The sequence below is a fragment of the Lepidochelys olivacea genome (genome assembly GCF_965140295.1).
Source record: "Lepidochelys olivacea isolate rLepOli2 genome assembly, chromosome: 5".
NCBI lineage: Eukaryota > Metazoa > Chordata > Testudines > Cheloniidae > Lepidochelys > Lepidochelys olivacea.
Genome location: NC_140415.1, coordinates 83,363,970 through 83,390,032, shown reverse-complemented (window position 1 = coordinate 83,390,032; position 26,063 = coordinate 83,363,970). Strand labels below are relative to the sequence as shown.

At 41.3% G+C, this 26,063-nt stretch overlaps 1 protein-coding gene across 1 annotated transcript in view; it reads right to left on the bottom strand.

Annotated features, from left to right (window-relative positions):
* Nucleotides 1-1,997: 1,997 nt before the first annotated feature.
* Nucleotides 1,998-26,063, bottom strand: part of CHSY3 (chondroitin sulfate synthase 3) — a 257,733-nt gene continuing 233,667 nt past the window's right edge. The window contains exon 3 of the mRNA XM_084627714.1: nucleotides 1,998-4,350. Within this exon, the coding sequence (XP_084483840.1) occupies nucleotides 2,788-4,350 (1,563 nt within the window). The 3' untranslated portion in view covers nucleotides 1,998-2,787. The remainder of the gene's footprint in view (nucleotides 4,351-26,063) is intronic.

Sequence of the window (26,063 nt, the reverse complement as noted above, 5' to 3'; positions counted from 1 at the left end):
GTGCTCTAGCTCAGTATTTTTATATAGCAGTGACATCATAAAACCATACTGGAAATATCACACAGTTTCAAAAACTTTCAAAAGCTGTGGCAACATCTACTGAAAGGGGAAGAACCAAAGAAAAAGTGAAGTGGGAAAGTGAGGGTGAAGCATGGGAACCTAGATCATTAGTCAAGTGAATAAATGCAGATGGAGTAAAATGAAAAAAAGCAGAAAATTAGGAAGGAATAAAAGAATATGAATAGATTGTTATTTAACTTTTGGTTTTACTTAAAGTAAAAGAAGCTTTTTTCTGTTATTCAATAGTAGTAAATATTGATTTCAGCACCCTAACTGCTACAACTAAACTTGCATATATTTCTCATACAACCTCTTTTGTTTACTTGTTTGTTTTGTTAACTTTGGGAAGCCTTGGGGATATTTTTTTTTTTACCAGTGAGTATTCATTTTCTGATATCTGCTATTTGAGCTGTCTTGGTTAGTTGTGTTTGGTTAGATTAATCATGTTGCCTGTTCTTGGTTCCCTCATTGAGCAAGAGTGCAAGCACTCTAGGCATAAATACTCATGCAAATTTAAATTTTGGGTTCCATAAATATTTTCACATGTAACTATGAAATTTACTTTCCCCAAACATTTGTGTCAGCAGCATTGAACTGGCCTGCAGGAAAAGGAGAGAAGAGGAGTCCCCCAAGGTGGTCTGGGTAATTGTAACTCATGCTCTATCTACCCACCTCCACCAGCACCACCTCCTTCTTCACAAAGATGAAGGGTGATGGTAATAGTCTTTTCTCACTTGAAATAAAGGGGGTTGGAAGTACCACTGCCATCACTTCATGTTGTGATTTTTTTAAAATGAGCTCATCTGTTTCAGTGCCTGGGCTGCTGTATGTGTTGCCCTTTGCCTATTGCTACTTCTTGTGTTTGAACTTTGAATTAAACATACTACTGTACTATGAATTCTGGGGTGTCTCAAAGATCATGCCTCCTACCATGACAGTACATTACATTGAAACACAAGAGACATCAGAGGGCAACTGTGGCCAATCCTGGGCCCAAATCCTCTGTCCCCACTCTTCTTCACTGGTGATGCCTTTTCCTTGCAAGGATTAATTTCTAGATTTGAATTCTATTGAGTCTTCTGCCATCCAGGAGGGATCTGTGGGATCTGTACTTAATCTGCCACTGTTGTAGGAGTCTTGGGTGGCCAACAGGTCTTCAGGCCTCTAGGAAATTTCCCTGTATGTCTGTACAATAAATATTAGTCACTTGGAAAGGGAATGCAAAAGGGGATGAACATAGTCAAAACAAGTTTGCAGAAACATATGAACAAATACTTGAGGAATTTTTATTTGCATCATTTGCCCAGCTCTTCTTGCAATATAGTCTGAAGTCAACTGCATTAGTTATTACATCCATCCAACATATTAACTCAAGCTTGGCTAAAATCTGATGGTTTCGTATACTTTGTGAGTTGTTACCAAAGACTCTGAGCAAAATATTCTAAATGTGTGTCAAAAACAAAAAGGAAAAAAGAAAACCTGTGCAAGAAAACACCACCTGAAGAGAAAACATGTATGTTTAAAATGATTACATATTTTCCCTATACAAAAAACGTAAGTATAAAAATTGACTTTATATTTATTGTTTCTTATGTTGGTTTCATTTTAAGTATTCCACAGATCCATAATATGACAATTTCAGGCTGTCCAGAAAGATAAATCTTAACACAGTCCTATAACTTCCACTAGTATAAATATACTGGCAAGGAACTTTGACCAGCAGTAGAAATGTTCATATTTAAATAATTTTTTTTTACAATTTTTGAAATTTTACAATGGTTGGTTTCTGAATACCAATATTAATGCACAAATGTAAAAAAAGGCAATTTTAATTAACCTTTTGTCACCCTTTGTATCAAGTGCAGCTTTATTAAAGGAACGTAAAAGAAAATCATGTATATATTAGAGACTCATTTTAAAAAGAGACACAGCAACTTATTCTATGTTTTGAAAAAGAATACTGTATGTCTACACTTTATTATAAATAATCATGTTCTGTCATAGTTTCTTCTTGCCAGCAAATGAAGGACATTTTTTCACAAAGCTTCTAAAATGTACACGAGTATTTGATTAAATCACATTCCCTTGAGAAAATAAAGTTCATTCGCACAGAGCAGACAATAATGAGGAGCGCATTATTACAGTAAGACTTTTAAGGACCTTGGTAGCCAGTACCAGTTGCATTTGGAAAGACACTCCTCAGTTTTTCTTTTTTTTAAAAATAAAGGTACAATCATAGTTATTAATTTACTTTAAAAATTCTTAAGATGAAGAAAAGTAGTGTTTATATATATATAAGTCCTTGTATAAATTATAAAACTCAAGTTTATGTTACAGAGTTCCTTCCCCAGAGGAAGCATAAAGCACTTTTGTGGTACCTTCACCAGTAAATATATGTATCACATTAAGTTTGACAAATACAACAAAAACTGATATTGCATCCTAAAGCCCAAAGAGAACATTCGTTTGATGCAGTGTCTCATGATGGATGTGCTCCGTGAGATCATTTGATATCCTTGAGTTCGGTCAATTTTGAATAGAGGGCATAGGAAAGTAATACATCTAATCAGTTCAGTAGGAATTGGAAATAGTGTACAGCCGTCTCATCTTTTTTGAGGTCAACATACACCCTTTGGAAGACAAAGAGGAGTTTAAGAATATGACAGTAAAATAAAAACAACAACAACAATATAAACTCCCCCCCAAAAGGCAGAATGAGCTGGAATGTCAGGAGAGAGTTCGATTGTACCTGACACCTAAATGTTTTTCTAGCCAGAGTTCAGCCAGCTGCATGGCAGAAGCAAATGTACTTGCTTTGGACCCCAAGCACATTTTGTATTGTTTAGGGTCTAAATTTGGGTCACACTGAACTGGATGAAAAATGTGTACAACTCCAACTTCTTGACTTCTAAAAGCCGTCAGCCCAGAAGCTATTACTTTAGTAAAGAGATCTACATCCTCAAGTCCCCAGCCTTGAATTGAGGTATCAAATCCACCAGCACTCAGTAGATCACTTTTGTAAATACAAGTGATTCCAAATCCATAGTCTCGCCAAAATCCAGTTTTCTTTGTGAAAACAAAGTTACTGTCGCCTGGAGGGCTGCCTCCATATATTACTTTTGGATCATATTGACTAAAGATAATGGGATAATAAACCTGCTGTCCTTGAATAGTATTATCTCTGCATCGTTGGAGAAAGTCTGGTGTGAATATCAGGTCAACATCACAGAATAGCAGCAAAGTGTCATTGTCAAATTGAGATGAGGCCATTTCAAGACCTAAACCTCTGGAAAACTCTCCTGTCATAGGAATTAGGGTCATATCTGCCTTCGGATACTTATTATGATATTCTTTAATTAACTCTCTGTGTTTGCTGGAATCTTGGCCAGAATCAGAACTGAACAGAATTACTGCCAGCTTTACATTCTGCCTGGGAATAACACAAGTCTTTTCAAAATTCTCCATAAATCTTAAGAAAATGTCATATCTTCCTGTGAGAGGGACAAGAATATGTATTTTCTTGTCACTATGTCCTCCTATTTCTTTGGTGTCTTGGAATGATGAAAAAATCTTTAAAGAATTTGAAAGAAAAGAGAAAGACTGAATATCACTGTTAATATTCTCCACAAAGCCTTTTACATCCAGTTCCTCTGCCTCTTTGAAAAAAGGCTTGCTAAACAATTGCTGAAGGTAAGCATGACGTCTCACTGGAACCGTAAGTTTTCTTCCTTTGTGTCTTTTGTACAAAAGCAGTAAATCCAGGATGTACTCCACTCCATGCATAGGATCAACCCTACGGTAGCCATATTGTATTTCCTTGAAATCAATAAGCCTTCCTCTAGATTTAGAGTTCTCATTTATCATTTCCATTACTTGCATCACTGTGTCATCCAATGCTGCCCGCAGAATGCTATTAATGCTTTGTCTGGGTGGTTGATTCTCAGCCACAGCATAAAGGAGCTTACCTGTCAGGAATTCCCATTCAATGACTTCATTCCTTTCACGGGGCTGGAAGCGATTGAAAGAGGGCATCATTCCCAGCTGCTGATCTTCCTTATTTATTTCACTGTTACTGAGCTTACTCATCAGGGCACTTTCTCTATGGAGCTGGATCGTGCGATAGCGTAGTTCTGAAATTTTGCGGCTCAGTATGTAATTGTGGAGTCTATATTGGTAGGCTGGCCTTTTATTAGGATGAAGTGTTATAGCTGTGTGTATTTTACTGTTGTGAAGATCTTGGATGTAACCCTTCCGATTGTGTTCATAATTTTCATGGAACAATTGCTGCATCTGGAGAGGGAAGAAAATAAATGCAGTTAGGTAGGAAAAATGTTAAAAAATGCAAGCCAATGAATACCTGCTAACTTACTGTGGTTTACTTTTCACATCACAGTTTTAAAGTTAATACTGAATATTAATTATGCATATTTGATTTACTATCTATTTAAATTCCAGTAGTGCCTACAATGGGCAAATAATGTCTCATAAATAAATTGACATCTTGTGCTTATTGTTACTTATTCTACCTGGAAAACTGGATATCATGTTTTTAAGTTCATGCACACAGTAGCAAATCATGTCAGGGATTCTTAGTAGAATGTCAAAACTTGTATTGACTTCGGCGGGGGCAGGACTAGGCTCACAGATGACGTAGAGGTTGAGTTTTGCAAAGCATTCAATTCCTCTCATAAGCCTCTATCAATATATAAATCATCATTTGTACAGATCCTTATTGCACAGTTATTACAGAGGCTAAAGTGACTGAGGCCTTTTTTTTTTTTAAACAACAGAAACTTGAATTTATGTCAAGGTACACCTGAGCAGCTCCAAATAGCTAATAATTCCTATTGCAACAACCAAATGGATAGAGCTTCTTAACACTGATTAATCAAATTAACCTCAGTTTAACAAACTTGTTAGTTTTTGTTCCACAGAATATGATTAAGTGACCGCATTATAATCACTGGGATACAGAGCTCTGGCAGTGATGCAAATAGCAGCCTGCCCAATCAAACTATACCGGTCATGCTAGTATCATTTACTGTGACTCACTATTGATTTCTGAGGTAAGAACATCCCACTTCTCTCAGATTACTAATTGTAATTGTAACTAGTGGTTAAAGCACAGGACCAGGAGTTAGAAAATCTTGGTCATATACCTGCCTATGCTACTGACCCACTCTTGAGCATGTCATTCAATCTTTCTCTTCCTCTTTTTCCCTGCCTCATAAACTGTTCTGAATGTTCATTATTGTTTGTAAAATGTGTTAGTACTCTCTTAAATGGGAAGCAATAAAAAAAAGTAAAATATTATTAACCCTTCTTAAATACATTTAAGTCACACCATCCTTTGCTGAGATAACAAACACTGACTTTAATGGGAAGCATGTTCCCAATAATATAACAGAAAAGAAAAAACAGGCTGTTTTCATTTATTTGATTAATGGGAAACAGCCTGGTCTGTAATTACATTATATAGAAAAGGGAAAGTGTTCATTAGATAGGAAATGCTGTTCAGAGCCTTGTTGGTGAACTGAAGCACTAATTAGATCTTGAGGTTTGTATTGAAGTCTGTCTTCTATGCACCGCACACATCAGCAAAGATGACATCTGATAACAGAACAAACAATATCCCAGCTTCAAAATGTTTAACTAATTCACTTTTGTACAAACCTCTCTAGAATGGGGATCCTCCTTAAATATTTTGCTACTCATAGATAATATTAACCTATTATGCTAAGAACCAAGAAAGCCAAACTGTAATAGGCCGATTAGCAAAAGATCCTACAGCAGAAAATACAGATCATAATATTGAGAAAAGATGTTATTAATTTCATACATGATTTCAACATATTGCTATTTTTTCTTCTTCTTCTGTAAATGAATTTGCTTGTATAAATAAAACAATTATTGTTAGTCACCTCTGTATTTGAGATCACCTTGCAGGGTCCGAGAGCCTGGGCTTCAGCCTGAGCCCATATGTCTACATCACAATTAAACAGCCCCTTAGCCCAAGCCTGACAAGAGCGAGTTAGCTGGCACGAGCCAGCTGGCACGAGCCAGCCACAGGGTTTCAGTTGCAGTGTAGACAAAGCCTTAGATGGTGCAATCATCCTTAAATTTTTCCTTAAATTTTCAATCTCATCCTTCATTGTTATCCTGCTAAATTTGTGGAGAAAAATGCTTTTTTGTGAAAAGTAGGAGGTGATGGTAGTGGTAAAGGACCTACTACAAAACCTGCTTCTAGCCCTGGCAGCTGTAATTAGTATAGCAACCCTTTCTGTATCTTTCCATGCATTCTTGAAAAGCTCAGAATCCTGAAAATAGGTAGCTATTATTGAAAATATGTAAAATGTTTATTATGGTAGTGCCTAAGGGCTGACCAAGTGTGTGCACCCATTGTGTTATGTGCTGTAGAAATGCAGAGTAGTAAATGGTCCTTGCCCTGAAGAGCTTACAGTCTAAACAGAGAAGACATGAGTAGGATGGGGAGAGGGGTAGAACACACAAGCAGAGTGAACAATGTGATGGCAGCAAACAGCATGTTAGTTCCATTATTATTATTTGGGTGGGTACACTTAAGAGGGGATACATTAATACAAAGAAAAGGGAGGGTATGAGGGAGTGAGGAGACATGGCAGGGGAAAAGGGGCAAGACGGGCAGGTGTGTAGTGAAGCTGAGGTGAAGAAACTGTAAGGAAAAGGGAGGGGGAGAGAGCTGCAATGCAGAAGGGTTAGAACAAACAGCCAAACAGCACAGGGCAGAGGCAATCCAATCAAAACTATAGAAAGTTCTCTGAATACCCAGAAGACGTTCTGCTTTGGCTGCTTCTGCCCCTACTGGCTGGAGCATTTGACTGGTGAGGAGAGGTACCAGCTGGGTCCCTGGGGCTATGATTGATAGATCTGTACAAGTTATTAGTGCATTGCAGCAAACTCTCATGTCCTTTGGAGAACAGGATTAGAATGCATCATGACCTTGATAAATTGGAGAATTGGTCTGAAATCAACAAGATGAATTTCAATAAAGACATGTGCAAAGCACTGCACTTAGGAAGGCAAAATCAAACGCACAGCTACAAAATGGGGAATAATTGGCTAGGCAGCAATACTGCAGAAAAGGATTTGGGGGCAATAATGGATCATAAATTGAATATTAGTCAACAGTGTGATGCAGTTCCAAACAAGTCAAATGTCATTCTGAGATGCATTAACAGGATTGTCGTATATAAGACATCGGCGGTACTTTGCACCCCTCTATTTGGCACTGATGAGGCCTTAGCTGTACTGTGTCCAGTTTTGGGCCCCACACTTTAAGAATGATGTGGACAAATTGGAGAGAGTCCAGAGGAGAGCAACAAAAATGATAAGAGGTTTATAAAACATGACCTATGAGGAAAGGTTGAAAGAACTGGGCCTGTTTAGTTTAGAGGAGAATAAACTGAGGGGCAACATGATAACAGTCTTCAAACCTGTAAAAGTTTATTATAAAGATGATGGTGATCAACTGTTCTCCATGTCCACCAAGGGTAGGACAAGAAGTTATCAGCTTAGTTCGCAGCGAGGAAGATTTAGGTTAGATATTAGGAAAAAGAATATTTAAGCCCTGACACAGGTTATCTAGGGAGGTTGTGGAATCCCTGTTTTAAGGGAGGTTTTAAGAACAGGTTAGACAAACACTGGTCAGGGATGGTCTAGGTATACTTTTTCCTACCTCAGCATGGTGGGAAGGAATAGATGTCTTCTTGAGGTCCCTTCCAGCCCCAGATTTCTATGATTCATCGAAACACTAGCATCTTAGTATACAATGGACTAGATCCTCCATTGATTTTAATTGACACTGATTCGTGACATGAAGTAAATGAGCTATAATAAATAATACCATCTGAGGTTTGGGCCCAGTGTGTCCAGATCCTGATCCCACTCAAGTCCGTGAATGAGGAGAATCCTACTGAATTCTGTAGGAGCAAGTCCAATGTGTTAATTTTTCATAGGACTTTACTCATTTTTTCTGAAGAGATTGCTGCCTTTTGAATGATTCTTACAGCACAATTAGCAATACAGTTGGCAAGAATTTCTGAATGCATCTCTTCATGCCGGCTGAAACTAGAAGTTGGCAAGAGATGTGGGCAATCCAATAGTGCTCTAAGGAACTCTGAGCTACAAGCAGTAGAAAAAAACATGGTGAGCTGAATAACAGTGAAGACAATATTTCCCTGTATGCTTCAATACAATAGTTATGTAAGCATAAGGTAATTTGCATTGCAAATCTTCAAACTCATTTTAATCTTTGTGATTTACTGATATAATAACAAATGAAAGTCCTTATTACATATAATGCAAATGCCCAAACCATCCGTCTTTTCTTATTACCAAACTAGTTTGTATTAAAAGACTGAATGCAAATGGTGCTTTTTAAATTAAGACCATTTCTCTCTGAACATTGTTTATAAAACTATTTCCTTCAGTTAAAAGTCCAGGAATGAAACTTAATCCTTGCCACAGCCCTACTTTTTTTTTTTAAATGTACCATAATATTATTATAACAACAGCATTTTATCTGCCTTATGGAACAACCAGCCTTTCTTAGAACAACGGGGTACTTTTTCATTCCTATCCTCCCCCTCCCCCAGATAGTTAAAGATTGGGTCTCATCCTGCATTCCTGAGCATCCAATGCTCCCAGTGATTTCAAAGGGAATTTTGAATATACAAGGAATACAGAGCTGGGCTTGTAGTGATCTGATCACATAAGATCAGATCACTACAAGCCCAGCTCTGTATTCCTTGTATATTCAAAATTCCCTGTATTCCTTGTATATTCAAGCTCTTTAAAAAACAATTCACACTGAAAGTGTATAATGCCCTCAGAGACCCTCTAGTCACAGAAATCTTTTGAACTGAGAAAATTGTGGCTCTTTATGTTATCACTACATATAGCTTCTTCCCATAGTCTGATCCATAGCGTAAAATTGATTTTACACCTGTAAAAACAATGGCTTTACTATTAGTGTTACATTTGTGTATAGCTCATCTGCATTATGCACTACAATGTTGCAGGTGTCTTTGCCAACCAAACTGAAATGTGAATTGAGTCTATTATTTCAATTACTGTAAGGATTACTGATCATGGTTTTTTGTACCATGTACATTCTGTTATGTCAATATACCCAGAAACAATATACATTGTAGTGCAGCTGTGGACATGGTAAAAGTGACTGTAAAAATGGTATTCTCTTACACAGCAGATCTGCCCTCGCTGAGTATTGTGAAACATATTTCCTTACTCTAGTGGCAAAAATATATACTGCCGAGTCAATGCAGCTCTGGAAAAAAAGCTGGATTCTATTCTGTATTACACATCTTCAACAGAATTGTTAGATAACTTACAACTGCAGAATCTTTATGAAGTTACGGCCAGGATGAAGAGAGCTTGATTGTTTCACCCCTTGTTAAGCATGCAGGGCTCAAAAGTGGAAAAAAATCATTATTGTGGGCCAGATTATTCCACGAGTAGTTTCGTTGTCAGTGGAACTATTCAAGAAGTATTATGAGTAAGGGTGACAAATTTCTGATCCTCGCTTACCAGTAAAGATTTGTAAACTGGGTATATGTGAAATATAATAAAACTCTGCAATACCATTTTTACAGGATCAGTTTTCAAAGTAGAACTGAACTTTAAGTAATGATCTTAGCTCTTTGAATTTCCTGGCTTTTGTGAGTTTGATTTAAATTCATTAGGTACATTATCTTTTCATTTCCTTTCTAATATTGGTCAAGACTTTGCATGTACATCAGCCCAGCCATTGTGAGACTAACCACTGTCAATCAAAGGTTCTGATAAGTTCGATAAAATATTGTTACTCCATTAAGACACTGGTTTTTTTGACGTTCCATGTTCCGTTTTCTGCTCATTACAAACAAACAAATAAACAAACAAACCAGTGCCTCCCTATAGTGTTGGAAACACAATTGTAGAAGAGTGCACAAAAGATATTGACTCCGTGGCACTCTATGTAAACTCCTTTATGCAGATGCTTCACCTAAACACATACCAAAGAAATCAGCAAATATGTAACGTGGTGGTGGGTGGGGGGGGGGGGGAATCACATGAAGAAAGGAATTGGAAAGATTTTATTTCTGTAAATATCAAAAAGTTTCATTTTGTAAATTAGTAAATTCCTGTGAAGGCAATCTAGTTCAATATACAGTGCATTTAAAAGCCATTAAAGTGATAATATATAAAGGGAAAAAGTTTAAGTTGAATCTGCATGTCACATAAAATTGCTTGATAGTGAAAACATTACACTGAATAAGTCAATAGCTTTATGCAAACTATGCATTTAATATTTTTATAAGCTTACTTTTGGAGTATATACTGCAGATTAAAAACTGGGACTTACTGTTGCTCTTTCTAGGCCTACCAAATTCCCGTAAGGAACTGGTTGCAGTTAGAATACAGGCAAATTATAATACTGTTTCTTATGTCCTGCAGGTCAGAACACTTATCTGACGAGTGGGTAAAGGCAAAACTAACCCCTTGGGGATGCTTTGTGCATACAGGATCTAGTGGAGTGGTTCTCCTAAGTTCTTGTCACAACTTCATGGTTGCTGAAACTGAGAGTGGTGTTTCTTCAGGAAAGTTCTCTTGCTCATCTTTTGAAGATGCTTTGCCTCAAAGATGCCTGGTCTGGAGGGTTTTCCTTGAATGAAGAGTCTTCTTCTTCACTAACTGAAGACTTGTGGCAGATGTTAGTTGAAATTCAGTTTGAAGATTCAAGAGAATCCTCTTACTGCACTTGCTTTTCATTTGTTTTTGAAGTCAACTATAGATCAAATTTCTTTTGGGTTAAAGGCTGAAGAATTTCTCTATTTGTCTGCATGCCTTTTTAAAGAATCTTATATGTAAATCAACTGATAAGGCTATGACTTTGATTAACTGCCTTTTTCTTGTCTAAGCTTGCTGGCAGGTGACATTTATTTACAAACGAATCTAGTGGATTGGGAGTCTGTTTCCTGGAAACTTTCTTTTCATATCCAATTCAATTTCATAACAGTTCAAGCTGCATAAAATCCTATATATCTAATTAGTTGTGTGTGTGAATACTTTGAATGTTTAAAGACAATTTTCAAATTTCCTAAAGGTTATTCAGGTCTTGATCAAGACTTATTGAAGGTCTGACACATGTGAATAAATTTACTCATGTTGAGTGGTACTTTACTTATTATGTAAGGGTTGCACAATACAGCCCTCTAATATGTTCAAGTTTGCACAAAATCAATTTATTCCCAAATTGTAAGACCAAAATTTCAATAATTTCATTTTTAGCTTCATAAAATGAGTCATTGAAACGTACAGTAACTCCTCACTTAACGTTGTAGTTATGTTCCTGAAAAATGCGACTTTAAGCAAAATGATGTTAAGTGAATCCAATTTCCCCATAAGAATTAATATAAATGGGGGGGTTAGATTCCAGGGAAATTTTTTATTGCCAGACAAAAGGCATTATATACATTTTAAACAAGCAATTTAATACAGGTATAAGTTTTAAACAATTTAAAAAAAACAATTTAATACTACAATCATCATTGCTAAGTATGAAGCTTGGTTGAGGTGGTGGAGTCAGAGAGTGGAAGAGGGTAGATTGTCCGGCTGCTCCTCTTGCTGAACTTTCTGAACTCGAAAAAACACATCTAGAGATTGCTGTTTTGCTTTCCTTTTTTTTTCTTGGTAAATTTCTTTATAGCAAATCATTAGAGGACGTTAAGTGGGGAGTTACTGTATAAATTTTATTATTCAGTATCTGAAACCATTATCAGTCAACTCATTGAAAGATTTCAAAATCTATCAAAAGGATTCTCAAGTACTATTTAATATAAACCCTTACTTTAAACGTTAGATATAATACCATATAGACTTAACATATCTTAAATTTTAAAATAGAAAGTGTGAAGCAAAAATTTCCCCACTGGTTCTTAATTTCTTAAAAAAGGAGAAAAATACCCTGACTATAACTTATTAAAAATACATGTGCAAAACCTAACCACAATTTTTTTTCAAAAAAGGTGATTTTATATACCAGTTAGAAAAAGAAAAATGAATAGCTGTCTTGTAGTAAACAAGTTTTAAAATGTATAATTGAGAAAAATAACTTTTTCCTTAAATTTGAGGAGAGAGAAGAGAACATCTATTTTCCTATTACCTTACAGGGTATGTATGTCTGTTTTGCACGTATTTTACAAGTGTTATCAAATCAAATATTTACTTGTCAGTAAATACATAAATAAATTCTTAACACATTATGTTATAGAGGTACATGCCTTAAACTGCACCTTTTCACTTACATTATAATACATAATCAAAACGTGTACTCAAAGTGCAACACGTTTCATTATGACGGCCTTAAAGACCCATATGCTCCTCGTCCCCCAACTCTATCAATTTTTAAGGCCTTAAATAAACCTTAAGATGGGCCCTACTCAAGTTAATAAGCCAAGAACATAACTGATGGTCAGATTGTGTTTTGGCACTATGTATTTCTACTGTCCTGGGCAGGTAGTAAACTGAAACTTACAAGACCATTGATAGGCTCTGTTGAGGGAGTTATAGGACTGTCAGCAAGGGCTGCATTCAAGACTGGAGTAGACAGAGAAAGGGAAAATATAAATTAGCTTGTCATTTTTTAATTTAACATTTTAAAAAATGAATAAATGGCCTCTGCAACCATTGTGAAATTAGTTTTGAAGATATCATCAAAACAATTGGAAGAGGTTAATGAAATTTTTATCTGAGCCTAGGCTGGAGTCCTTTAAATATATTCAAATGTCAATTAATAGCATGAAATCTGATTTCACATTTCCAGTATTGGGTATATATTTGAAACTTAATAATTCAGTGTTATGTGAATAACATTCCAATTTGGTTAACAATATATCCCATTTTATAGTTCAGATATTCTCTTCATATTCAAGAAATGCGCAGCCTATGCATTAGCTCATTGCAATGACCCCAAAATCTGAGCTTCCACTGCAAACCCCAGAACAACCCCCCCAACTGTACAGCACAGATGCTTCATTTTTTAATGTAAAAGTATTATTAGCTTGATCAGAAGATTTAAATACTCCACTACATCTCGGGAATTTTGTTCACTGTATGGTCACATTACACAGCATTGCACAATCCTTGACTGGGATTCCTAGGTGTTACCATAATATAAACAAACAGCATCAACATATAATTTCTTTCTTTTTTTATATATGTTTGGCTATTACAATGTAATAAAGACAAATTATTCTTTCTGCAGTCAGTATTCTCATATGCCCTAATGGGAAATCTTTATACAGCTGGGAGAGAACCTTTGTTATATGGTACAGGGAAACACCAACCCCTAGAATATACAATAATGGGTAAAAGAATTATAATGATCAGTCCACACGAAAAGCCTTTCTAAAACTTTATTTTACAAGCCCAATCCTCCATTTAAAACATTGGGAGTTTTGCCTTTGCATACTATAGTAGTACTAGGTATAGGGTTCTAAAACATTTTGTTCTTCCAGTTGAAAAGTAAAATCTAATCAAAGTCTTTGTGTTGTAAATAAATTGCGATGCAGTACAGAGGTTTTCTATCTTGTAGTGGCCTGTAGTGACCTTACACGTTCAGTAGGTTTCATCCTTGAATGAGTTCAGTCATAAATCTCTTAACTTGTAGTAACTGATGTGATAATTCAAGTGTGAGAGGGAAAAAAATTTGAGGGCACCTTCCACTATTGCTGATTCATACCACTGGAACATGAAATCACTGGACTCCAGGACCACAAATCAGCCCTAAATTGAGCTGGACTATTAATAAGCCTTCTCTGCGCAATTAGTTGGACACCCACCTTAAAAGAAGAAAAAAAGATGAGGATCTAAATAAAAGCAATTCTTTGCATTTAATATTAACCAAATATTAATCATTATAGTATGTATAAAGGAAATGGTCTGATGTATTATATGTCAGTGCAATTAATTATTCAAACACAAATTTGTTTAGTCAGTACTTGTTTGATGGTGCATTAAGGTCTGCTCCGGAATTATAACGATGATAAAAAGACACCATGAAACTGAAAATTTTCTCTTTTAATGCCACTTTGTACTCAGTGCTGCTGGGGATTTTCTGTATAATTCCTCCTGATACTAATAAAATAAATGAAATGAGTACAAATGGCATCATCATAGCTTCCAGAAGCCATACAAGTTTTTGAAAAGCTTATACAGTCAACTATATATAGTCAAGAAATCTCTCCTATTAAGGCTATTGTCAAATTTACTTATTTATTTATTTAGAGTTAAATAACAAAAAGATGCCTATCCAAGGCTCTAGGCACGCTACCATATCATCAGTAATACAGTAAAATTCCAACAGCATTAATCAATTGGTACAGTAATTCAACCAGCCAACCACCTACAAAAACTCCTTTCTTCTGCCCATTCACCATGTGGGAAGCATACTATAAAGTCCTCTCCAAAAAGCCTATCAAACATAGCCCTTGAAGCTTCTTGGGAGGTCACCAAATCTGGGATATTTTGGACAAAGGGAGGTGTATGTACGAGGTACAGTACACTTGACAGTCAGGTTCTTGATACAGTCTATTTCTGGGAAAAGGAATAAGTATTGTAGAGGCAGACATATAACAATTGCACATTTTTTTCTTTTCACATGGAAACAAGCCAGGTTAGAGGTATGCAGGGTTGTTGGGATTTTTTTTTCCTTTCTTCTTCATACTTTCCAGAATTTGGCAAAAACTATAGGAGTCAACAGAAATAGTCATATTCTCTTGCTTAAGCTATCAAAGCTAATGACACACCTTCATTTTCAATTAACCAAACGACTTGGTGCAATAACATTTTTTTCTGAATATCACCAGGTCTAAAACTATACAGTGATGTTCATCAGTCCCCATAAAATTATCCAATATGTACCATATGAAGAAAGATATGCACTCTTTCCAAGCATGGAAGCACATCATTTCACTAAGTCCATAACCAATAGCCACTAGTAGACTACCAATAGCTCGGCAAGAATGAAAATCTAAGTCAGCACTTTGCCTCTCTTTGTCTGATCATTTCTATGGAGACTTTCCCCCTCAGTTATATGCATAAATGAAAATTTAAAAAATGTAAAATATTTTCATATCTGAAATTTTTCATAACTCATAATGGCAAATCAGATTAATAAAAATAATTACAGCACTGGAATAAGACAGTTTGCTTCTAAAATAATTGATTATTCTGGGAAAAATGGAATTGGCTGCAAAATCCCTCTAAATCTATCAGTATTTCCATATGATCCATAAATTATAATACAGCCAAAATTTGATTTCTTTTGAGACACATAGGATCATACACTTTGACTCTCCTTTACGGCTCATCAGCTGTACGTTTTTTTAAGATAAACTGCTTTTAGCATATAGTTACACAAGTACACTTTGACAAACGGCTGCCCCACCCCTTAAAGAAAGTCTTGATAGAATGCTCTAATTATGTGGAAAAAATTAAATATAAAGTTGCATAACCAACTAAAAGACACAAAGAATCTCTACACTATCACTGAACTCTAGGGAATCCTACTTAAATTATATATAAGTGGAGTTGCTATAGCTTCTTCTGAGGAGCAGCACTATGAATTCTGATTTTAGAAAGATACTATCAGTTTAAAAAAAATCACATTGTCCGAAATGTTTTACTTATCTGTTTCAAGTAATGTCTAAGCCACCTATAGCAAAGTTATTTGAAATAATTTTTTTTTAGATATTTTTACTTTATTTCGTGTGTTTGACAGCACTTTGTGTAAAGTCAGTTTGACTATTTCCCCTGTATAATAGTCTGTTACCCCGGTTGGGTAGTTCTTCCACCCAGCAATGGAAAGAAAAGCATTTGAACAGACAAATAAAATTGTAAAAGACCAAAAATTGTGGGAAGAACTAAGGGATAGGTGTTCTGAGCAGCTCACAGCAGGAGTTTGCCTGGGAGTTCGCCTGGAGGGAGCCCAGTGAGGCTTACATCTTGCAAACTGCTCTGAGGAAGCTCGTAGTAGGAAGGTGATATGGAAGGGGGGGGTTCAGCTGTTGTGACCTGCACTGGATGTGCCATGTTTGTCTTTCTTCCACAGGACAGAAGCGACTTTGTCTGTACAAAGTGCAAGCTGGTCTCCATATTGGAAGAGAAGATTGAAGGTCTGGAGCAACAGATAGCGACCCTGCGTTGCATACGGGAAACTGAGGATTTCCTGGACGAAACTCAGGATAGGCTTCTAGGGGCACAAAGCTCTACAGATATAGAGCAGGTTGCACAGAGGAGCCAAGAGGCCAGTGAAGAAGCTTGGCAACATGTGACCTCCAGAAGAGGTAAGCGGAATGTCCGGGTTCCAGCAACGCAGACACAGGTAACTAACCGCTTTCATGTTCTCTCCACAGGTACCGTTGCGGAGAGTGGACCAGATGATATGTCTGGGGCGAGAAAGCAGAAGGAGACTCCGCTGGTTGGAAGGCATGAGATGCGCTGTCCTGAGGTTGGGGGTTCCACGACCACCACTCCCAAGAGGAGAAGGCGGGTGGTGGTGGTCGGGGACTCTCTCCTCCGGGGGACTGAGTCATCTATCTGCCGCCCTGACCGGGAAAACCGAGAAGTCTGCTGCTTGCCAGGGGCTAAGATTCGCGATGTGACGGAGAGACTGCCGAGACTCATCAAGCCCTCGGATCGCTACCCCTTCCTGCTTCTCCACATGGGCACCAATGATACTGCCAAGAATGACCTTGAGCGGATCACTGCGGACTATGTGGCTCTAGGAAGAAGGATAAAGGAGTTGGAGGCGCAAGTGGTGTTCGCGTCCATCCTCCCCGTGGAAGGAAAAGGCCTAGGTAGGGAGCGTCGAATCGTGGAAGTCAACGAATGGCTACGCAGGTGGTGTCGGAGAGAAGGCTTTGGTTTCTTTGACCATGGGATGGTGTTCCATGAAGGAGGAGTGCTGGGCAGAGACGGGCTCCATCTTACGAAGAGAGGGAAGAGCATCTTTGCCAGCAGGCTGGCTAACCTAGTGAGGAGGGCTTTAAACTAGGTTCACCGGGGGAAGGAGACCAAAGCCCTGAGGTAAGTGAGAAAGCGGGATACCGGGAGGAAGCACAGGCAGGAATGTCTGTGAGGGGAGGGCTCCTGCCTCATACTGGCAATGAGGGGCGATCAACAGGTTATCTCAAGTGCTTATATACAAATGCACAAAGCCTTGGAAACAAGCAGGGAGAACTGGAGGTCCTGGTGATGTCAAGGAACTATGACGTGATCGGAATAACAGAGACTTGGTGGGATAACTCACATGACTGGAGTACTGTCATGGATGGTTATAAACTGTTCAGGAAGGACAGGCAGGGCAGAAAAGGTGGGGGAGTAGCACTGTATGTAAGGGAGCAGTATGACTGCTCAGAGCTCCGGTACGAAACTGCAGAAAAACCTGAGTGTCTCTGGATTAAGTTTAGAAGTGTGTGCAACAAGAGTGATGTAGTGGTGGGAGTCTGCTATAGACCACCGGACCAGGGGGATGAGGTGGATGAGGCTTTCTTCCGGCAGCTCACGGAAGCTACTAGATCGCATGCCCTGATTCTCATGGGTGACTTTAATTTTCCTGATATCTGCTGGGAGAGCAATACAGCGGTGCATAGACAATCCAGGAAGTTTTTGGAAAGCGTAGGGGACAATTTCCTGGCGCAAGTGCTAGAGGAGCCAACTAGGGGGGGCGCTTTTCTTGACCTGCTGCTCACAAACCGGATAGAATTAGTGGGGGAAGCAAAAGTGGATGGGAATCTGGGAGGCAGTGACCATGAGTTGGTCGAGTTCAGGATCCTGACGCAGGGAAGAAAGGTAAGCAGCAGGATACGGACCCTGGACTTCAGGAAAGCAGACTTCGACTCCCTCAGGGAACGGATGGCCAGGATCCCCTGGGGGACTAACTTGAAGGGGAAAGGAGTCCAGGAGAGCTGGCTGTATTTCAAGGAATCCCTGTTGAGGTTACAGGGACAAACCATCCCGATGAGTCGAAAGAATAGTAAATATGGCAGGCGACCAGCTTGGCTTAATGGTGAAATCCTAGCGGATCTTAAACATAAAAAAGAAGCTTACAAGAAGTGGAAGGTTGGACATATGACCAGGGAAGAGTATAAAAATATTGCTCGGGCATGTAGGAATGTTATCAGGAGGGCCAAATCGCACCTGGAGCTGCAGCTAGCCAGAGATGTCAAGAGTAACAAGAAGGGTTTCTTCAGGTATGTTGGCAACAAGAAGAAAGCCAAGGAATGTGTGGGCCCCTTACTGAATGAGGGAGGCAACCTAGTGACAGAGGATGTGGAAAAAGCTAATGTACTCAATGCTTTTTTTGCCTCTGTTTTCACTAACAAGGTCAGCTCCCAGACTGCTGCGCTGGGCATCACAAAATGCGGAAGAGATGGCCAGCCCTCTGTGGAGATAGAGGCGGTTAGGGACTATTTAGAAAAGCTGGACGTGCACAAGTCCATGGGGCCGGACGAGTTGCATCCGAGAGTGCTGAAGGAATTGGCGGCTGTGATTGCAGAGCCACTGGCCATTATCTTTGAAAACTCGTGGCGAACCGGGGAAGTCCCGGATGACTGGAAAAAGGCTAATGTAGTGCCAATCTTTAAAAAAGGGAAGAAGGAAGATCCTGGGAACTACAGGCCAGTCAGCCTCACCTCAGTCCCTGGAAAAATCATGGAGCAGGTCCTCAAAGAATCAATCCTGAAGCACTTGCATGAGAGGAAAGTGATCAGGAACAGCCAGCACGGATTCACCAAGGGAAGGTCATGCCTGACTAATCTAATCGCCTTTTATGATGAGATTACTGGTTCTGTGGATGAAGGGAAAGCAGTGGATGTATTGTTTCTTGACTTTAGCAAAGCTTTTGACACCGTCTCCCATAGTATTCTTGTCAGCAAGTTAAGGAAGTATGGGCTGGATGAATGCACCATAAGGTGGGTAGAAAGCTGGCTAGATTGTCGGGCTCAACGGGTAGTGATCAATGGCTCCATGTCTAGTTGGCAGCCGGTATCAAGTGGAGTGCCCCAAGGGTCGGTCCTGGGGCCGGTTTTATTCAATATCTTCATAAATGATCTGGAGGATGGTGTGGATTGCACTCTCAGCAAATTTGCGGATGATACTAAACTGGGAGGAGTGGTAGATACGCTGGAGGGGAGGGATAGGATACAGAAGGACCTAGACCAATTGGAAGATTGGGCCAAAAGGAATCTGATGAGGTTCAATAAGGATAAGTGCAGGACCCTGCACTTAGGACGGAAGAACCCAATGCACAGCTACAGACTAGGGACCGAATGGCTAGGCAGCAGTTCTGTGGAAAAGGACCTAGGGGTGACAGTGGACGAGAAGCTGGATATGAGTCAGCAGTGTGCCCTTGTTGCCAAGAAGGCCAATGGCATTTTGGGATGTATAAGTAGGGGCATAGCGAGCAGATCGAGGGATGTGATCGTTCCCCTCTATTCGACATTGGTGAGGCCTCATCTGGAGTACTGTGTCCAGTTTTGGGCCCCACACTTCAAGAAGGATGTGGATAAATTGGAGAGAGTCCAGCGAAGGGCAACAAAAATGATTAGGGGACTGGAACACATGAGTTATGAGGAGAGGCTGAGGGAGCTGGGATTGTTTAGCCTGCAGAAGAGAAGAATGAGGGGGGATTTGATAGCTGCTTTCAACTACCTGAAAGGGGGTTCCAAAGAGGATGGCTCTAGACTGTTCTCAATGGTAGCAGATGACAGAACGAGGAGTAATGGTCTCAAGTTGCAGTGGGGGAGGTTTAGATTGGATATTAGGAAAAACTTTTTCACTAAGAGGGTGGTGAAACACTGGAATGTGTTACCTAGGGAGGTGGTAGAATCTCCTTCCTTGGAGGTTTTTAAGGTCAGGCTTGACAAAGCCCTGGCTGGGATGATTTAACTGGGAATTGGTCCTGCTTTGAGCAGGGGGTTGGACTAGATGACCTTCTGGGGTCCCTTCCAACCCTGATATTCTATTCTATGATTCTATGATTCTTCCTGAGAATACTTTTAACTTCTATTTTAAAACTGATAAGGATTCAAGCTGACAGCATCCCTTTTAAATCACATTTACTTAGATTGTAAAAGTCTGTCATTGAAACCTTTAGGGCATTTTAGAGGAAGCTAAATGGTTTCTTTGCATCAATCTTCACCACAAAGGAACTTGGGGCGATGCCCTTGATTTACTGTTTTTAGGTTACAATGTCTGAAGTATGAAAAATCAAAGTATGAAAAGAGGAGATGCTGAAGGAATCTGAAAAACAGTGAGTCAACACAACAGAAGCCACACATCCAAGAATTATGAGTAGGGTCCTACCAAATTCGTGGCCATGAAAAATGCATGAGGAACCATGAAATCTTGTCTTTTGGATGTTTTTACCCAACACTATACAGATTTCACGGGGGAGACCACCGTTTCTCAAATTGGGGGTCCTGACCCAAAACAGAGTTGCAGGGGGGTCGCAAGGTTATTTTAGGGGGTTGCGGTTTGCCACCCTTACTTCTGCACTGCCTTCAGAGCTGGGTGGCTGGAGAGCGGAGGCTGTTGGCCAGGCGCCCACCTCTGAAGGCAGTGCCCCACCAGAAGCAAAGCAGAAGTAAGGGCGGCATGGTAGAGTATTACCACCCTTGCTTCTGCGCTTCCGCCTTCAGAGCTGGGCGGCCGGAGAGAGGTGACCACTGACTGAGGGTGCAGTGCAGAAGTAAGGGTGGCAATGTTGGATCATATTAAAGAAGTTCTGTATTAAAATCACAAATGAGTTTGATTCCCCAAAGTTTAAATCCCAGGGTATTACTAATTAAGAGGTCTCTTGGTTTTTGGTACTGTTTCTCTCCCTCTATGTGTGAAACTTGCAAGCTGCTAATTGCGTTAGTACATTCTAAGACAGAGTCTGTTCTCAAAGCAATTCACACAGAAAGAGACTCAAAGGGTATGTCTACACTATGGAATAAGGTCGAATTTATAGAAGTCGGTTTTTTAGAAATCGGTTTTATATATTCGAGTGTGTGTGTCCCCACAGAAAATGCTCTAAGTGCATTAAGTGCATTAACTCGGTGGAGCGCTTCCACAGTACCAAGGCTAGAGTCGACTTCCAGAGCGTTGCACTGTGGGTAGCTATCCCACAGTTCCCGCAGTCTCCGCTGCCCATTGGAATTCTGGGTTGAGATCCCAATGCCTGATGGGGCTAAAACATTGTCGCGGGTGGTTCTGGGTACATATCGTCAGGCCCCCGTTCCCTCCCTCCCTCCGTGAAAGCAAGGGCAGACAATCGTTTCGCGCCTTTTTTCCTGAGTTACCTGTGCAGACGCCATACCACGGCAAGCATGGAGCCCGCTCAGGTAACCATCATCCTATGACTCCTGGGTGCTGGCAGACGCGGTACGGCATTGCTACACAGTAGCAGCAATCCCTTGCCTTGAGGTAGCAGACGGTACAGTACGACTGGTAGCCGTCATTGTCATGTCCGAGGTGCTCCTGGCCACGTCAGCTGGGAGCGCCTGGACAGACATGGGCGCAGAGACTAAATTTGGAGTGACTTGACCAGGTCATTCTCTTTAGTCCTGCAGTCAGTCCTATTGAACCGTCTTATGGTGAGCGGGCAGGCGATACGGACTGCTAGCAGTCGTACTGTACCATCTTCTGCCAGGCAGGCAAGAGATGAGGATGGCTAGCAGTCGTACTGTACCATCTTCTGCCAAGCAGCCATGAGATGTGGATGGCATGCAGTCCTTCTGCACCGTCTGCTGCCAGCCAAAGATGTAAAAGATAGATGGAGTGGGTCAAAACAAGAAATAGACCAGATTTGTTTTGTACTCATTTGCCTCCTCCTCTGTCTAGGGGACTCATTCCTCTAGGTCACACTGCAGTCACTCACAGAGAAGGTGCAGCGAGGTAAATCTAGCCATGTATCAATCAGAGGCCAGGCTAACCTCCTTGTTCCAATAAGAACGATAACTTAGGTGTACCATTTCTTATTGGAACCCTCCGTGAAGTCCTGCCTGAAATACTCCTTGATGTAAAGACACCCCCTTTGTTGATTTTAGCTCCCTGAAGCCAACCCTGTAAGCCGTGTCGTCAGTCGCCCCTCCCTCCGTCAGAGCAACGGCAGACAATCGTTCCGCGCCTTTTTTCTGTGCGGACGCCATACCAAGGCAAGCATGGAGGCCGCTCAGCTCACTTTGGCAATTAGGAGCACATTAAACACCACACGCATTATCCAGCAGTATATGCAGCACCGGAACCTGGCAAAGCGATACCGGGCGAGGAGGCGATGTCAGCGCAGTCACGTGAGTGATCAGGACATGGACACAGATTTCTCTGAAAGCATGGGCCCTGCCAATGCATGCATCATGGTGCTAATGGGGCAGGTTCATGCTGTGGAACGCCGATTCTGGGCTCGGGAAACAAGCACAGACTGGTGGGACCACATAGTGTTGCAGGTCTGGGACGATTCCCAGTGGCTGCGAAACTTTCGCATGCGTAAGGGCACTTTCATGGAACTTTGTGACTTGCTTTCCCCTGCCCTGAGGTGCATGAATACCTAGATGAGAGCAGCCCTCACAGTTGAGAAGCAAGTGGCGATAGCCCTGTGGAAGCTTGCAACGCCAGACAGCTACCGGTCAGTTGGGAATCAATTTGGAGTGGGCAAATCTACTGTGGGGGCTGCTGTGATGCAAGTAGCCCACGCAATCAAAGATCTGCTGATATCAAGGGTAGTGACCCTGGGAAATGTGCAGGTCATAGTGGATGGCTTTGCTGCAATGGGATTCCCTAACTGTGGTGGGGCTATAGACGGAACCCATATCCCTATCTTGGCACCGGAGCACCAAGCCGCCGAGTACATAAATCGCAAGGGGTACTTTTCGATAGTGCTGCAAGCTCTGGTGGATCACAAGGGACGTTTCACCAAGATCAACGTGGGATGGCCGGGAAAAGTGCATGATGCTCGCATCTTCAGGAACTCTGGTCTGTTTCAAAAGCTGCAGGAAGGGACTTTATTCCCAGACCAGAAAATAACTGTTGGGGATGTTGAAATGCCTATATGTATCCTTGCGGACCCAGCCTACCCCTTAATGCCATGGCTCATGAAGCCGTACACAGGCAGCCTGGACAGTAGTCAGGAGCTGTTCAACTACAGGCTGAGCAAGTGCAGAATGGTGGTAGAATGTGCATTTGGACGTTTAAAGGCGCGCTGGCGCAGTTTACTGACTCGCTTAGACCTCAGCGAAACCAATATTCCCACTGTTATTACTGCTTGCTGCGTGCTCCACAATATCTGTGAGAGTAAGGGGGAGACGTTTATGGCGGGGTGGGAGGTTGAGGCAAATCGCCTGGCTGCTGGTTACGCGCAGCCAGACACCAGGGCGGTTAGAAGAGCACAGGAGGGCACGGTACGCATCAGAGAAACTTTGAAAACCAGTTTCATGACTGGCCAGGCTACGTTGTGAAAGTTCTGTTTGTTTCTCCTTGATGAAACCCCCCGCCCCTTGGTTCACTCTACTTCCCTGTAAGCTAACCACCCACCCCTCCTCCCTTCAATCACCGCTTGCAGAGGCAATAAAGTCATTGTTGCTTCACATTCATGCATTCTTTATTCATTCATCACACAAACAGGGGGATGACTACCAAGGTAGCCCAGGAGGGGTGGTGGAGGAGGGAAGGAAAATGCCACACAGCACTTTAAAAGTTTACAACTTTAAAATTTATTGAATGACAGCCTTCTTTTTTTTGGGCAATCCTCTGTGGTGGAGTGGCTGGTTGGCCGGAGGCCCCCCCACCGCGTTCTTGGGTGTCTGGGTGTGGAGGCTATGGAACTTGGGGAGGAGGGCGGTTGGTTACAGAGGGGCTGCAGTGGCAGTCTGTGCTCCAGCTGCCTTTGCTGCAGCTCAACCATACACTGGAGCATACTGGTTTGGTCCTGCGGCAGCCTCAGCATTGAATCCTGCCTCCTCTCATCATGCTGCCGCCACATTTGAGCTTCAGCCCTGTCTTCAGCCCGCCACTTACTCTCTTCAGCCCGCCACTTACTCTCTTCAGCCCGCCACCTCTCCTCCCGGTCATTTTGTGCTTTCCTGCACTCTGACATTATTTGCCTCCATGCATTCGTCTGTGCTCTGTCAGTGTGGGAGGACAGCATGAGATCGGAGAACATTCCATCGCGAGTGCGTTTTTTTTTCTTTCTAAGCTTCACTAGCCTCTGGGAAGGAGAAGATCCTGTGATCATTGAATGCAGCTGGTGGAGAAAAAAAAAGGGACAGCGGTATTTAAAAAGACATTTTATAAAACAGTGGCTACACTCTTTCAGGGTAAACCTTGCTGTTAACATTACATACATAGCACATGTGCTTTCATTACAAGGTCGCATTTTGCCTCCTCCCACCGCGTGACTACCCCCTCAACCTTCCCCCCTCCCTGTGGCTAACAGCGGGGAACATTTCTGTTTAGCCACAGGCAAACAGCCCAGCAGGAATGGGCTCCTCTGAGTGTCCCCTGAAGAAAAGCACTCTATTTCAACCAGGTGACCATGAATTATATCTCACTCTCCTGAGGATAACACAGAGAGATAAAGAACGGATGTTGTTTGAATGCTAGCAAACATACACTGCAATGCTTTGTTCTACAATGATTCCCGAGTACGTGTTACTGGCCTGGAGTGGTAAAGTGTCCTACCATGAAGGACGCAATAAGGCTGCCCTCCCCAGAAACCTTTTGCAAAGGCTTTAGGACTACATCTAGGAAAACCGCAAATGCCAGGGCAAAGTAATCCTTTCACATGCTTGCTTTTAAACCATGTATAGTATCTTAAAAGGTACACTCACCAGAGGTCCCTTCTCCGCCTGCTGGGTCCAGGAGGCAGCCTTGGGTGGGTTCGGGGGGTACTGGCTCCAGGTCCAGGGTGAGAAACAGTTCCTGGCTGTCGGGAAAACTGGTTTCTCTGCTTGCTTGCTGTGAGCTATCTACAACCTCCTCCTCTTCATCATCTTCTTCGTCCCCAAAACCTGCTTCCGTATTGCCTCCATCTCTATTGAAGGAGTCAAACAACACGGCTGGGGTAGTGGTGGCTGAACCCCCTAAAATGGCATGCAGCTCATCATAGAAGCGGCATGTTTGGGGCTCTGACCCAGAGCGGCCGTTCGCCTCTCTGGTTTTCTGGTAGGCTTGCCTCAGCTCCTTCAGTTTCACGCGGCACTGCTTCGGGTCCCTGTTATGGCCTCTGTCCTTCATGACCTGGGAGATTTTGACAACGGTTTTGGCATTTCGAAAACTGGAATGGAGTTCTGATAGCACGGATTCCTCTCCCCAAACAGCGATCAGATCCCGTACCTCCCGTTCGGTCCATGCTGGAGCTCTTTTGCGATTCTGGGACTCCATCATGGTCACCTGTGCTGATGAGCTCTGCATGGTCACCTGCAGCTTGCCACGCTGGCCAAACAGGAAATGAGATTCAAAAGTTCGCGGTTCTTTTCCTGTCTACCTGGCCAGTGCATCTGAGTTGAGAGTGCTGTCCAGAGCGGTCATAATGGAGCACTCTGGGATAGCTCCCGGAGGCCAATACCATCGAATTGTGTCCACAGTACCCCAAATTCAAGCCGGCAACGTCGATTTAAGCGCTAATCCACTTGTCAGGGGTGGAGTAAGGAAATTGATTTTAAGAGCCCTTTAAGTCGAAATAAAGGGCTTCATTGTGTGGACCGGTGCAGGTTTACATCGATTTAACGCTGCTAAATTTGATCTAAAGTCCTAGTGTAGACCAGGGCAAAGCAATACTCTAACAACAGAAACAGCACCCAGAGACTCCCCGCCCTTTTGTTGTATTAACAATTGTGATTAAAATAGAGATAGAGGATGTATGTGGATGGATGCTTGGTGTGGATAATAACTGAATGATCAGGGAGGTGCCAGCCTAAGAATCC